This window comes from Mirounga angustirostris, unplaced genomic scaffold (genome assembly GCF_029215605.1).
Source record: "Mirounga angustirostris isolate CCGP_5_RB_7025 unplaced genomic scaffold, mMirAng1.0.hap1 SCAF_1, whole genome shotgun sequence".
In the NCBI taxonomy this organism is placed as follows: Eukaryota; Metazoa; Chordata; class Mammalia; order Carnivora; family Phocidae; genus Mirounga; species Mirounga angustirostris.
The window spans coordinates 85,937,568-85,952,705 of NW_026991709.1; the positions used below are offsets into that span (position 1 = coordinate 85,937,568).

The 15,138-nt window shown below is 42.7% G+C and overlaps 1 protein-coding gene across 6 annotated transcripts in view; it reads left to right on the forward strand.

The window, feature by feature from the left end:
* Positions 1–4,829: 4,829 nt before the first annotated feature.
* Positions 4,830–15,138, forward strand: part of ZMAT3 (zinc finger matrin-type 3) — a 41,950-nt gene continuing 31,641 nt past the window's right edge. The window contains exons 1-3 of one of the 6 annotated variants that reach the window (XM_064585140.1): positions 4,830–5,048; positions 5,222–5,310; positions 8,822–9,148. In XM_064585140.1, the coding sequence (XP_064441210.1) occupies positions 8,879–9,148 (270 nt within the window). In that variant the 5' untranslated portion in view covers positions 4,830–5,048; positions 5,222–5,310; positions 8,822–8,878. Of the gene's footprint in view, positions 5,049–5,221; positions 5,311–5,997; positions 6,597–7,500; positions 7,612–8,821; positions 9,149–15,138 lie in introns of those variants that run through there. The other 5 variants (XM_064585143.1, XM_045903356.3, XM_064585126.1 and 2 more) reach the window with 5 other exon arrangements.

The window sequence follows — 15,138 nt, forward strand, 5'->3', positions numbered from 1 at the left end:
TCTTCAATTCTGGATCATCTCTTTCCTATTTCTCTAATCTGCACTATTTGCATTCTATTCCCAGCACTTTCTCCTCAGTTGGGAATGGAATTAGGGTTAGTTAACTCTGAGAGTTGATGGGCCTCAAAGTGCTCCATTCCTTTCAGAACTCAGTACCCATTGCATGCATCTGCTCCTGGACTGGGCGGGGCTCCTTTCAGTTTCAGCTGCTGTCCTCAGATCGGCCCACTGAGCTTTCCAGTGAGTCCCAGTCAGCTAGTTTCTCAGTCTGTCCGATGTCCCTGCTGTTTCTCTCTGCTTTCTCTTGCTGAAACCACACAGCTCTGTAGCTCTTGGTGGTTTGCCGTATCATCACTTGTATTTTGGGTTGTGGGGATACTTTATGGTAGTCGTTGTCTACAGAGTTTTGGGTTTGCTACTTTGTCTAGTTTTTTAATCAGGGGAATTTAGGGAGGTTAAAAACTCATGTCAGGGCTATCACCATTTTCCCACTATTTCTTCACACTTTATTTTTAAGTAAAAAATGTTAAAATACTATTAAAATGCCTGAGAGATTATTTTGTTTGATTTTTGTTGTACTACTTTGATTAGAAAGGAAGGATTGTGTTGAAAAGCAGGGGTTAGTGTGAGAGACAAATAATTTTAGAGGTTTTCTCTACAATTTAAAGAATGAAGGAGATCTGGAAGATATAATGTGTCACAGCCTGGGCATGAGAGTAAAGGATGTAGTCTCAAAGAATGACGGAAATTTACATTCCAAAGGGATCTGACCTGACAAATTACATCAGTCCATGGAGAAGAATGAGTATTTCCCTTTTTTTCTGATTTTGGGAATAGCATGAAGCCTCCTGGTTTAGATTCCCCATAGGCTCAAGCCATGACACCAAAAGTATGTTGGAACCATCTTCTTGGTAAATAAACTCATGCAAAATGTAGATTTTCTCATTAAGGGATCTAACGTAATGAAAAATAACTATCCTTATTTCAATATGGGAGTTTCCTTCTGATAAGTTCAGAGAGTTTTCCACATAATAGTTTCATCAAGGAGACAACATTCCTATGAAGTATAATTGTAGGCACTATAATCCCTATTATAGAGGGGAGGAAACAGAAATATCTCATTCATTCATTTATTCATTCATCCATTTATCCAATCAAGTATGGTGATACAAAATATACTAGTTATGGGGCGCCTGGGTGGCTCAGTTGGTTGAGCGACTGCCTTCGGCTCAGGTCATGATCCTGGAGTCCCGGGATCGAGTCCCGCATCAGGCTCCCTGCTCGGCGGGGAGCCTGCTTCTCCCTCTGACCCTCCCCCTCTCATGTGCTCTCTGTCTCTCTCATTCTCTCTGTCTCAAATAAATAAATAAAATCTTTAAAAAAAAAAAACAAAAAAACCCAAAAAAACCCAAAATATACTAGTTATGTTAAATCAGGTCATAAAACTCAAGAGTGCAAAATATTTTAAAAAAATAATTGAGGGGAGCCTGGGTGGTTCAGTTGGTTAAGCGACTGCCTTCGGCTCAGGTCATGATCCTGGAGTCCCTGGATCAAGTCCCACATCCGGCTCCCTGCTCGGCAGGGAGTCTGCTTCTCCCTCTGACCCTCCCCCCTCTCATGTGCTTGCTCTCTCATTCTCTCTCTCTCTCAAATAAATAAAATCTTAAAAATAAAATAAAAAAAAATTGAAATTAGTCTCAATGTCAAGATCTAACTCTTCCTAAAGCCAGAAAACTTAACTTGGCCAATTCCACATGTACTTCTGTTACCCACAAATCTCTCCTGTCCCCAAATCATTTCTGGTTAAAATGTAATCCCTTTATAATGATCTGACTCCCCCTTGTTCTTCTCAGGGTAGCCACTAAATTCTTTGGGGTGGGGTGTGGAGGCAGGTGGCAAGGGGAGATACCTGGTTCACAGATGCAAACGCCCTCGGCTTTACCTCAGAAACTGATGTCTACTTTTCCATTGCTTTATGCACTTAGCTCTGTCCTTCTTCGTTTTGACCTCTAAGTCATTCCACCCTTTATAGTCCTCTGCCAGCCCCTTTGAATGGTCTTTAATGCCATAGATACTAAAGAACAGGTGTTGGGGCATTCCTCTGGCTCTTCATACTCAAATACTTCATGCTAACATGCTGCTCTCTTTTGGCTTATTAAAGAGAAGCCCCAGGACCTTGGTTGTTTTTCTGATCTCCACCCTAGCAATAGAACTTAGATCTCCGTTGTCTTCAGATCTTAGAAAGGTATCTGGGGGGTTCTGTTTTTTCTAACTCCATAGTTTCTTTCAAGCTAATCTTGACTATGAGGGGGAGGTATAAACCCCTTCTTGAAGATATACACCAAAACCTCTAGGATGAGAAAAATGCTTCCCTGAGTTTGTGGCAGATTGCATGATTGTTTATAATTAACCACCACCCACCACTGCTCTGTAAGATTATAATCCATGTCCATTGACATGTGATTTGCCTATGGAAGCTATAGACTTCTCCACTGACTTGGGGTTTGACTGTATGAAAGGTTTTGGCCAATAGGATTTGAGTGGACATATCAAGACACACTGAAAAAGCAGCTATAAGAGGCCTCATGTGTTTCTGTCAGCTCTCTGGTCCTTCCCATATATCATGAGAATTGCCAAGTCCCATACAGGGGCTGTTTCTTCAGCCTGGGCCTGGAACAAGAAGACCTACAGAGCTGATCTACAGCACGTTACTAATATAAGCAAGAAATAAACCTTTGTGGCAATTATCCATTGGGATTTGGGAGTTGTTTGCTTTTACAACAAAGCTGGCTTATACATTGTGGTCTAATTTCTTTTTTTCTTTCAGCTCCTAAAGAGCTATTCCAAATCCAAACGTTTTGACTTATAAGACTATTGTCACATCATGAGCTTCAAATATCTATTAAACAAACATCTGAGACTTGCCTTCTTCTTTCTCCCTGAGGCAGGAGGAAATGCCCTGTCTGGGAAGAGTATAACACCAGAGGCAGAGGACATGGAAATGTATGTGTATGTACAGAGCTGGATGGTGAGGTACCTCAGTTAATATTTCAGATTTTTATCCTGACATACAGCACTGAATGAAGGAATGAAATAGACAATTTGAAAACTCCCAAGATATGTATCCTTTCTGTGCTTAAGGAATTTGTAGGGCAGATTAGTGATTTCTTTAAGTAACTATAATATGGAGCAATAAATATTAAGTATGTCATCAAGGTGTGCAGAGAAGTGCTATGGAGCTCATTGAAGAAGAGGCCTTGAAGGATAGGTAGGATTTAGAAATACAGGGATGGGGACAAAAAGCACTTTGCATTTAAGATACAGATAAGCTAAGTTACAGAGGCAGAAAAGTGAGTGCCATGGATGGGGCCTATCCATGAGTAAACGATAAGATATGAATGACTCTATTTTGTTCATTATTAGGAGACTAGTAGGAGGGGCAGGTCAGAAAGGCTAGTAGAGGTCCAGTTGCAGTCCTAGCTAAAGAGTGTAGACTGTGACATGACTAAAGACTGTGCAGAAAAAGGGCTGGAAAGTGGATTTCAGCAGCATTTATTATAAAAACAATGTGTCCCTTTAAGGTATTGACACATAAAGTATGTATACATAGACGGTGAATCAATTCAGAAAAATTCTGTTTTCTACCTAGGCATGATAGATCACTCCCCAAATGGCCTGTGTACACTAGCTGTGTATGCATGATTCCTAAATAATCATTGTATTTATTAAGTCATTTCTGGAAAACAGTCCAATCTGGTTTGTTGGTGGTGGTACTGGACGGTGTGTTTCCGTCAAAGAAACAGCCTTAATTTCCTGCAGTAGTTGCCTAGTACTAGGGCACATCTTGCTGTACTTAGATCTCCTTGACATTTTAATTAATGATTAAAAAATAAGCACATGGCCATATGAATATACTTAATGGCACTGAGCTATACACTTAAAATGGTGAAAACAGTAAATTTATGTATATTTTGCCCCCCCCCCCCCAGCAAATCTTCCTATGGAATAGTTTACAAATTAATAGAAGTTTAGAGCTGGAAATTCCTCAGTTCATCTCTCAATGCCAACCCTACAGGTGTCGAGGTCGACTAGGAGAAGATGTGACATTCTAGCATCAGCCAATCTCTTCCTGGTCTTTTCTGTCCTGCAGGTAAGGATCCAGGGGTCAGGAGAAAGTCTTCTCCATCTCTTGCCCACTGTAGTATAGGAGGCTGTGTGTGTGTGTGTGTGTGTGTGTGTGTACACACGTGCGCGCGCACACGCGCTCTTGTGTGATTGGAGACCACTTAACCGCAGTCACGCTTTTCTTTCTCCATCCTGGGAAGAGGTGCCGTTTAAAGGTTCTGTCACGGCACTTGAAAGGATCCTGGACAATTTGGCAGGACCTTACGCGGCAACCAGCGGACTGAAGGCGCGGCTGGAGTGAAGAAGGTTTGGATCTCAATGACAGGAGATGAAAGTTGCAAAAGCTCTACCCAAGCGTCTGCTCCGGATCAACTTTCCAGGGTGTACGTGAGGAACAGCTAGGTCTTAGGACCTGTCCGCTGGGTGGTGCACCCTCCTTCTGCCTTGTGCTTGTTTCCCATCCCGCCCCGGCGCCCCTGCGCTCCCGGTGCCCGCACCTGTCCGGCGCGCACCTGGCCCGTCAGGGACGCTGGAGCCACCCGCGCGGCCGCCGCCGCCACCGTTGCCGCCGCCGCCGTTGCCGCCGCCGCCGCCGCCGCCGCCGCCGCCGCCGCCTGGCCTGCCCTGCCTGGCACATGCGCAGTGGCGACGCCGGGCCGGCGCCTTCAGTCTCCTCCTCCGCCGTCTCCCGGTTCCGCAGTCACTTCCTGCAGCTGTTTCCCTGTGGGTCCGGCCGGACTGACTTTTGACAGTCAGCCTTTAGCTGCGGCGGGGGCTTGGCGGGGGCCAGCCGGGAAAGTTGCGCCGAGGGAGGCGGAGTTGAGCCGGGCCGAGCCGGGCCGAGCCGGGCGCGCGGGGCGGACGGCGGAGGGGTCCCCGGGTGGACGCGGCGCCCAGACTCCCGGCGCGTCCGGAGGGTTCCGGTGAGTGCGGGAGATCGCGAGCCTGGGGCATTTAGGACGAGCCGGGAGCGAAGGCGACTAGCGGTTCCTTTCGCGTGCGGGCTTCCCACCTGCCCCCCACGTGACAGACTTGCGCTGCTTCTATCTATCTGTTTGCTTTTGAGCTTTTCACGTGTACCGTTTGCATCATCTAGGCGTGCTGCTGCCCTGGCCCTCGCGCTCCGCCCGCCCGGTGGGAGACGGGGGCTTCCATCTTTCGTGATGGCATCCTTACGGGATTGAGGTGCGTGTGGGTGCGCGCTCGTGTGTGTGCAGGCACGTATTAGGAATGTAAGGTGTATGTGGGCGATGCTGAAGTGTCTGTAGCTTAGATTCAAATGTGTAAACGATTCCCTTGGATTAGGAACCGTCATAGCTGAGACTGGAAAACATTCGCCAATTCACCGAGGCCTCTTCTCCCCCAGATCCCTGCGTTCTTTTGAGTCTTCCTTACATGATACACCTTGCCTCAGCTGATTATTTTTCGTATTTCTCTCTCTCTCATTCCTTCCCGATGCGTTCTGATAACCTCTGAATAATGCTCACTGTTTTCCCCTCGTTTCCAGAATTCCCAATTACTGTACAGACTTCCCTAGTTTGCTGAGGTGCCAATAACCTGTTCCTTTACACTGTTCTCTTTCCTCTGTAGATTTCTCCAAATGAGAAAGTGATTGTCTTTAATGCAGTATGTGAAGAGTAGGCCCCAGTCCAATCATGAAAACTATGCTATGATCATCCGTTTTCTTTAAACAGGGTACACCATGAAGCTTTGGCTGTCTTTTTTGTCTCATCAAAAACCCCTTCCAAACCAGGACATTCACCACCATAAATCCTTCATTTATGTCACTTCAAGAAGCATCACATTGAATGGTTTTTAAGATCTGAGGAATATTTTATTTACATCAGCTATCGAGTTAGTTTCTTTTCATCTAATGCAGTAGTTGAATGGATCCTTGTAGTCGCCTATGCTTTGGGTCTCTCTCTATTCCACCATTCAGGCTTTCACTAAAGGCTTGGTTTTATTTCTTTTCGATTTAGCCAGTTTTTGTTTGCTAGCATAGTAAGACCTGATGTAGTTGTCATGCACAGAGCCTTTTTGGGAGTTACATTATCATTTCGATTGTTGAATATTACAAGAAATAACTTTGGAATATCTAGCTATTCTTTAAAAATTATAAAGATAAAATGTGATAATGGGTACGTCTGTACTGGGCAAGAATTTTTTTCTGTAATGGAGGGGATTTTATCACTTCTGGAAGGGGGCCTCTCGTACCTCTGGGCTTTGAGACTGGCCTTTATTTTGATGGAAACCTGTAGACCACACTGGGAGAGAGGCGTGCTGGAATTTCCTCAAGTGGGAGTGAGCTTTCATAAAACAAGTCCAGACATGTCTAGGCAATCGGTAGTATTTGATTTTGTTTATATTGTTAATTTCCTTTATACAGATGTTTCAACACCCTCCTCCATTTTCTCTTCTGAACTGGAAGCTTGTTTGTGGCAGTTTGGTATCAGTATGTCTCTGTACAGGTGGTATGTGTAGTCTTTTAATATTATGAATTATTATAATTAGGTAGTTAACTTTTTGAATAAGTGATTTTTGTCTCCTTAGTTTTCCTTTTTAAAATGTCCATGCCTGTCTTGGCTTGATTTAATTGAGAGGAACAATATGATTACAGAGAATCTGACTTTTTAAAGGTCCTCAGTCTGTATTGCTTTTCTTTATGTTACCAGAGATATGGACAGCATACCTCTGCTTAAGAATAAAAAATACTGTTCTTTTAAGTGTTATAATGAATGAGAAGTATCATTGAATATTATGACTAATTTTTGTACTTTGCCTTTAACTACTTTATTTTCCCATCACACTGATATCCTCTGCTTCCCCCAGACCCTGAATTTAGTATAAAAGTTGTTACTTGATTGCAGTTTCCATGTGTATACTTATTAATGTGGTAAAAGAGAGTTTTAACTTTTTAAAATTGTGGTTAATTTTAGTAAATGTATTATCGTCAGAAAATATACATATTTCTCTTGCAGATGGAAAATTTCAGCCGTTTAAAATAGCCATATTTTATTGACCAAGGAAAGAGGTTTTAATAGTATTGAGAGAGTGGAAGGAATTGTGTATTTTGGAATAGGGATTTTAATTTGGGTTAATTAGAATCACGGGAACTCAGAACGTGTACTGTGGTTCATTTTGAGATACTCAGGGCTAGAAGGCACCATCTGGGTGGGAGGCAGAAGAAATCATGTATAAAATCGAAGAGGTATTGGAACATATTGGATCTTTTCTGAGTGAAATGGAGTAACAGTTATTTAATAAAAGGGGGAAAGGAAATTGCTGAAAGACTGAGGGATTAGAATTAAATGGGGGCTTCTGACAGTGTGATCCATTACCTCAGAGGACATTTACTTGATACATTGTTTTATGCAGGTAATTTATGGCTAGAGGGAGAGAAGATACTCTGATTTTATAGCAGACTCATGAATATAGTTTAAGGCCATATGAGGTGGGGTCCTGAACTCAAAGGCCTACAGGAAGCAGGTAAGTAACACAAATACAGATAGCAGGCTAAGTGGGAAGCAGGTGGCCTGGAGAAGACAGACCTGGCTACTGGGGACAGTGCCTCTCCGCCCTATCTAGGTAATTGTCCATGTAGGACCATGTGTCAAATGTTGCCAGATCATCCTTTTATCAGGAGGAGCCATGAATCTCTTGATTTTAAAATGTTGATGACTAATTCAATTTAAAAAGTGAAAGCAAAACACAACACTCTATGTTCCAAACAGAGCACTCTGAGGCTGCATGTGGCCTACACGTTGCCTGTGGCTCTGCTGTGAGGAATCACTGGCTTACCTATTTAAATATTACTGGTTGATGGGGCGCCTGGGTGGCTCAGTCGTTAAGCATCTGCCTTCAGCTCAGGTCATGATCCCAGGGTCCTGGGATCGAGCGCTGCATTGAGCCCCACGTCGAGCCCTGCCTCCATCCCCACATCGAGCCCCCACATCGAATCCCCGCATCCGGCTCCCTGCTCAGCAGGAAGCCTGCTTCTCCCTCCCCCACTCCCCCGCTTGTGTTCCCTCTCTTGCTGTGTTTCTCTCTGTCAAATAAGTAAATAAAATCTTAAAAAAAATAAATATTACTGGTTGATGGGAAGGAACTCTTTTATTTACTTTTGTTACATAGTAACTGAGTTATTCCTAGGTTTCCTTGATATTTTAGCTAGCTCTAGAAGTGTTTTAAGGGTTCTGAGGCATGGAAGTCTTTATTTCGCTCTTTTTGATTCATCTGGATGGAGAGACTAGTTTGGATGGAAAGGAGACATTTGCTGAGGTTCGTAACTGGTGGTGTTTTTGTCTATGCATAATTATCATCGATTGTAGTTAAGTCTAGGTGTGCCTGAGGGAAGGGGTCTGGACTAGGTGACCTTTGATGTCCATTTCAGCCATGTGACTTGTAGATTTAATTAGCCATGGATGCAATGCTATTAATGTTCCTGGGTCAGAGGGGCCACAGTTGGAACTGTGCCAAGCAAAATAAAGCAAAATCTATAAAGCTGTTCTCTGTGGAAGAGCATAGTGTCAGCATGGATTAACAGATAGGGGAAGTCTCCTAGATGAGGCAAAAAGAAATCCAAAGGTGGTTTGGAGAAGTAGAAGAAGGGGTCAGGTGGTGTGTGGTCATTTACATATTGTATTGCTGAGGTCGCATTTTTAAGTGAGCATTTTTTTTTTTTTTGCTGTTGATTCAGATTTGAAGACCTGAGTTCTCCTCACACATTGGATTATGCCCAAGACTTTCCTACCCAATGATCCTCTTGCAACACGCCGGGCTTCCTCTGCCTAAGCGGCCCTCATCCTCTCCTCCTATGTCAGTGGCCTCCCGGTCTACAGGAACCTTGCAGCTTCCGCCACAGAAGCCTTTTGGGCAGGAGGCTTCCTTGCCTCTGGCAGGGGAAGAAGAGTTACCGAAGGGAGGGGAGCAAGACTCTGCCCTGGAGGAGCTATGTAAGCCCCTGTACTGCAAACTCTGCAATGTCACCTTGAACTCCGCACAGCAGGCCCAGGCTCATTATCAGGTAAGGGGAGAAAAGAAGGCCAGGCATTTAGTGAGAGAACTTTTAGGGCTTTGCCCATTTCAGTCTTCTCTCCAGATATGACCAGTTGTGCCTGGAATAATCAAGATGGCTTAGTGAACAACTTAGACATTAGTTTGTTTGATTAAAAGCATAATGTTCCTACATTAAAAGAATGCATCACTTTTCACAGAATGAGGTCTCAACCTAACTGTGAGGCTTTTGATAGCTTACTAGTCGTCGTGGGCTAATAATGTACATCATCTATGTTTGTGTACAAACCTGTGATCCTAAGGTGAATAGTTTTTGAAACATGATGTACCAAACTCAATTCAGTGTCAAATTGTTTAGGAGAATTAGCCTTATGAATATTCTCTTCCAGCTAATACACTTTGCATTAGTTCAAGGTAATCTGTCTATGAATGTTATGCTTTTTCTCTTGGACCTCTGACTCTTCTTATATAACCTATTGCTGCTAAGGAAAACACAGGTATTTTTCTGTAGTTGGAATAAAATGACATTGGAATATTGAACCTTACCCTTCATAGGAAGCATACTCTGACCTGATAATCGTTTCTAAGATTTAAAGCTTTCACCTCCATGTAGAATATCTAGTGGGAAGGACAATTTTAAAGGGTGTTATTCCTAAGAACAAATAGAAAGCTAACCTTTGGCTAGAAAGAGAGAGTACAATATTTCTTTTTATTCTAGATTGCTCTCCGTATACAATTATATAGTTTCCTTTTTTTGGAGAAAGGGGACCTGAGAAGCAATTGAGGCCAAATGCCACTGAATGAAAGAATGTCTTCTGGGTCAGCATTGATTTGACTCTTTATTCTCTGCATGAATAGCTGCAATCATAAGACATACGGTAGAAAGATGACTTAACACAGGTATTCCTTCTATCGTGATGCTCTGTCTCTAACGTAAAGTTGTTATTTACTCTAGGTGGAAATCTGTTTCTGTTTTGTTTGGATCCTAAAGACTGATGATTGTGTCACTTTGGGATTGTACCTCAGAAATATTTTGAGGGTATATTGTTGTCCCTGGGATTGAGGGGAAGATATAATGTGTTGCTTCCCTGGAGTTCCCTTTATTTGGGTTTGTTTTGCCCTCAGGTGCAGAGCATTGAGTTAATTATAACTCAGATCCTGGCACGTGTCTTCAGTGGTGCATAAAGGCGTCTTCTGGTTTTATTTTTACATTTTCCCACCTCCTTCAACCTCACTCTCATTCCCTCTGTGTATCAGTCTCCAAATCACAGTGGTTTGGTATAGGGTCTTCCTTTGCCTATTTTGCTGTTTGAGGGGAGCTGGTTAGGATGATGCTTCTCAAACCCAAGACACAGTGCTACCTTTCCTCTTCGTTTATTCCTGTGAAATATTCAGTGTTATAGCCTGACTCACTTTGAAAAATCAAGCTTGAGTTCTAAAGTTTTGATTTTTAGCTGTATAAAGCCCCTTGTAAGACATTAACTTGAGAGGAAACCCACCTTTTTGCCCTTTAAAGAAGAGTTGTTTACTTTTATGAGGTAAAACTCTTGGGCAATGTGTAATTTTAATATGTGTTACCTGTATCTCCTGCCTTTTTTTCCTCCTAATATCACTTTGTGTCTCTATAGACAGTGATGGATGCTTCTGGTTATGCGTAGAGAGGATTCAATTTGAGCAGGGTCATTGGATTATAAGGCTTAAACTAGATAAGAAACAGAATCTGCATTTATTTGGGTTTTTTTCTTTGATTCTACGTTTTCATGCGCACACGTGCGCTGTGAACTTTTTAGTTGACAAGATTAGTAATTAATTTCAGCTCTGTCCAAGATATGGTAAATATAGGAATTAGAAAATATGAGAATAGGGAAGTGAAATTTAGGTAAATGTCTCAATAATCAGAATTTTTTTTTTTTTTAAGATTTTTTATTTATTTGACAGAGAGAGACACAGCGAGAGAGGGAACACAAGCAGGGGGAGTGGGAGAGGGAGAAGCAGGCTTCCCGCCGAGCAGGGAGCCCGATGTGGGGCTCAATCCCAGAACCCTGGGATCATGACCTGAGCCAAAGGCAGACGCTTAACGACTGAGCCACCTAGGAGCCCCAATAATCAGAATTTTTAAGTGGAAAAGTTGGAGGAGAAGGACAGCCTGTCATCGTGGATAATTTAAGCAGCCAAAAACTAGGATAGAGTAAAGAAGAAGTTAGTGGGTATTAAGAAAGTAGAACCTAATGGAAAATTAAAAGTTTGGGTTTTTTTTCTAAGAGCTTGTTTCTAAGAGCTTAGAAGCAAAGATTTGAATGAAATCAATGTTATTCTTGAAGAGGGAGTTTTTTTTTTTTTTTCTTTACAGAGAAACAAGCCAAAGCAGTTAGTATATGAAAGTATGGAGGGGCGCCTGGGTGGCTCAGTCGTTAAGTGTCTGCCTTCGGCTCAGGTCATGATCCCAGGGTCCTGGGATCGAGCCCTGCATCGGGCTCCTTGCTCGGTGGGAAGCCTGCTTCTCCCTCTCCCACTCCCCCTGCTTGTGTTCCCTCTCTCGCTGTGTCTCTCTCTGTCAAATAAGTAGAATCTTTAAAAAAAAAAAAAAGTATGGAACAATTTCACTGGGATAGTATAGAAGAAAGTTAACGTTAGAGGTAAAATCTGGATTTCAAGAAAGATATGGTCAAGATGAGAGAGTGTGGATCAAAGAGCAGATCAGAATAATAAACAATCAGAGCATGAACATAACTTAGAGGTGGGTGAAACCACCATAAGGGAAACATAGAAATATCAGCCCAAAAGATGCGGCAAAGGCGCCATTCACGGTATATAAATAGGCAGTGATTAAAAAAGGCTACTGAAGACAAGGGTAGGACCAGCGAGTAAGGCTTACCAAGAGCCAGGAATAGGTAGATTGGCAATGATTCTAAGTAGACTAATACAACAAAGTGGTAGATGAGATGATGGAAAGTTTTATTTCTGAAAACCTGCTTTATAATTTTTAATACAGAGTGATACCAAGACCACAAATTCACTATTTCAGTTATGTGTGAGATAAAGGGGGTCAGTGGTAGCCTGTTTATAAGCTAGAAACACGTTTGTGTGAAGTGATAAATCACTGTTGATTACATTTCTCCGAACGGTTGAGGGAGTTGGTACCGTTGTTGAAATCGCAAAGTTTCAAATTGCCCATGGTATTGTAAACAACCTTCAGTCTGATGTGAGCAGTGTTATACTGGAGTCTAACTGTATCATATTCCAGAAATCCAGGACACACATTGGAAGCTGCTCAATAAATGCTTCCCTTTAAACTTACTACCTTCTTTCTCTGATGTCCTGCTGTTCCTAAGTTGGGGCTGCCTTAGTAGTGACCCATGTATATCTGTGGTCACCAAAGATTTAGTTTTATTCCCAGGACTTGTCACCCTGAATTGTTGTTTTGTTTTTAATGAGATTACTTATTTTTACAGTCTCAAAATTATGGCTCTAGTTATATCTTAAAATAAAACCTTTGGAAGAAAAAATCATGTCTTCATTTTATTAAAATCTGTCCACAGGCTTCAGGTTACTTAGGGCAAGCCTGGCATGCAGTAACACAACACTGTTTTAGCAGCATACATGCCCAGAGGAAGAACTACTTCAGATGGAAGGTCATTAACAGAAATAAAACAAGCAAAAAACAAAAATGGATAAATTTTGCTAGGGCATCCACAGTGTAAAATAACGTCAACCCATGTATCTGCTAATTTGTGTGTCCATTTGAAAAATAACTACTCAGTTATTCAAAGTACATTTCTAAAGTTTGTCATAAACATAGATTTCTGTTTGTAATACTTAGCAGCCAAATAGCAATGTACCATATTAATTAGATTAATTTGAAAGAGAGACAGAATGCAGGTTAAAAAAAAAAGTAGTTCTAGAGTTATGATGCTGATTGTAGTGATCTTAATTTATCATGCAGAGAATGCAATTGATGTTATCCCAAAATTTAGAATACTGATTTTAGCACTTATATTTTAACATTGGTCACTCAGATTTGGATGGCATGATCAGCAGCTCTAATCTCAGCTAATTTTATGTTTTCAGAATTCTCGCACCTGGTTGTTTTCCAGATGAACTTGCAATGGACTGAGAATAGTCAAATGCACTTCATTAGGGAGCAGAAGTTCTCCATGATGCTGCTGGTAGCTGCATCTCGGCAGCTCTCTGCCTCCCCATCCCAGTGCCCCTACCTCGTTTCTTCTTAGTTCCAAAGAGTACATATCTCTTCTTCTGACAGGCTGATTCCTCACCCTGAGTGTGGATTTCATCACCTGTCATCACTTCTTTACCTCGATCAAATTAAAAACCTGCTCAAGTTTTTCTATGTAAATAAAAATAGCAACAGCCGCCTTCCCTTTGCTTTTAATCCCTCTCGTTGGCAACTTTTCTCCTCTCCTTAGAGTTCTGACAGGTATAATTGTCCTCTCCTGGTCTTCATTTCCCATCCATTCCCCAGCCACCACTGCATTCTGGTTTCATTCCAATATTCTACTGGGAGGGTCCTCTCCATGGTCTTCTATGACCTTACAGGCCAACTCTAGCTCTTTCTCACTCGACCTTTTGTAGCATTTGCCACTGGTAGCAGCTTCCTCAAAACATTTAAAGAAATTTTAACTCAGAACAATGCCTATGGGGGCGCCTGGGTGGCTCAGTCGTTAAGCATCTGCCTTCGGCTCAGGTCATGATCCCAGGGTCCCGGGATGGAGCCCCACATCAGGCTCCCTGCTCTGCGGGAAGCCTGCTTCTCCCTCTCCCACTCCCCCTGCTTGTGTTCCCTCTCTCACTCTGTCTCTCTCTGTCAAATAAATAAATAAATAAAATCTTAAAAAAAAAAACCAATGCCTATGGAACAAAGGGCGTATAATGAAAAGCGGTAATCACCTGTGCTCCCTTCCTCTTCCATCCCCACCTTTTCTTCTCCATTCTCCCTTCCACCTCTCATCTTGCCTTGGCTATAGTTTTCCTTTGACACTGTTAAGGTTGATCACATTTTTGTTTACTCAGTAGTCAAATTAAGTTTTCCATGCTCTATTTGTAGGTTGATTCTAATGGTTGGAAATTGACATTCAGCATTTGCATTGCTATAGGTGGGGAAATATTGTTCACTGAAGAGCTGTTTTCTTCTCTGTGTTTCCAATGTCATGATCCCATGCTACTCAAGAGAGATGTTCAAATGGATGACCCTTTTTTTTTTTTTTAAAGATTTTATTTATTTGACAGAGACACACTGAGAGAGGGAACACAAGCAGGGGGAGTGGGAGAGGGAGAAGCAGGCTTCCCACCAAGCAAGGAGCCCGATGTGGGGCTCCATCCGAGGACCCTGGGATCATGACCTGAGCTGAAGGCAGGTGCTTTACGACTGAGCCCCCCCCCGGAGCCCCTGGATGACCCTTTTTTTTTTTTTTTAAAATTTTTATTTATTTATTTGACAGAGAGAGTGAAAGAGCACAAGTAGGGGGAGCAATAGAAGGAGAGGGAGAAACAGGCTCCCCGCCGAGCAGGAAGCCCGATGTGGGGCTCCATGCAGGGCTCCATTAGGGCTCAATCCCAGGACCCTGGGATCATGACCTGAGCTGAAGGCAGACGCTTAACCATCTGAGCCACCAGGTGCCCCAGGATGACCCTTTCTTGAATGCCACCAATTGCTCAAAATCATGCCCTTTTTGGTTTGTTTCATATGTGGATTGTAACTTAGAAATAACCTTTTGTTTTTCCTTGAGTTTCTGACAGTTTAAAAAACAGGGAGAAAGGGCTCCTGGGTGGCTCAGTTGGTTAAGCGACTGCTTTCGGCTCAGGTCATGATCCTGGAGTCCCTGGATCGAGTCCCGCATTGGGCTCCCTGCTCGGCAGGGACCCTGCTTCTCCCTCTGACCCTCCCCCCTCTCATGCGCTCTCTCTCTCTCATTCTTTCTGTCTCAAATAAATAAATAAAATCTTTAAAAAAAACAGGGAGAAGAATCTTATGCATTTATAAGA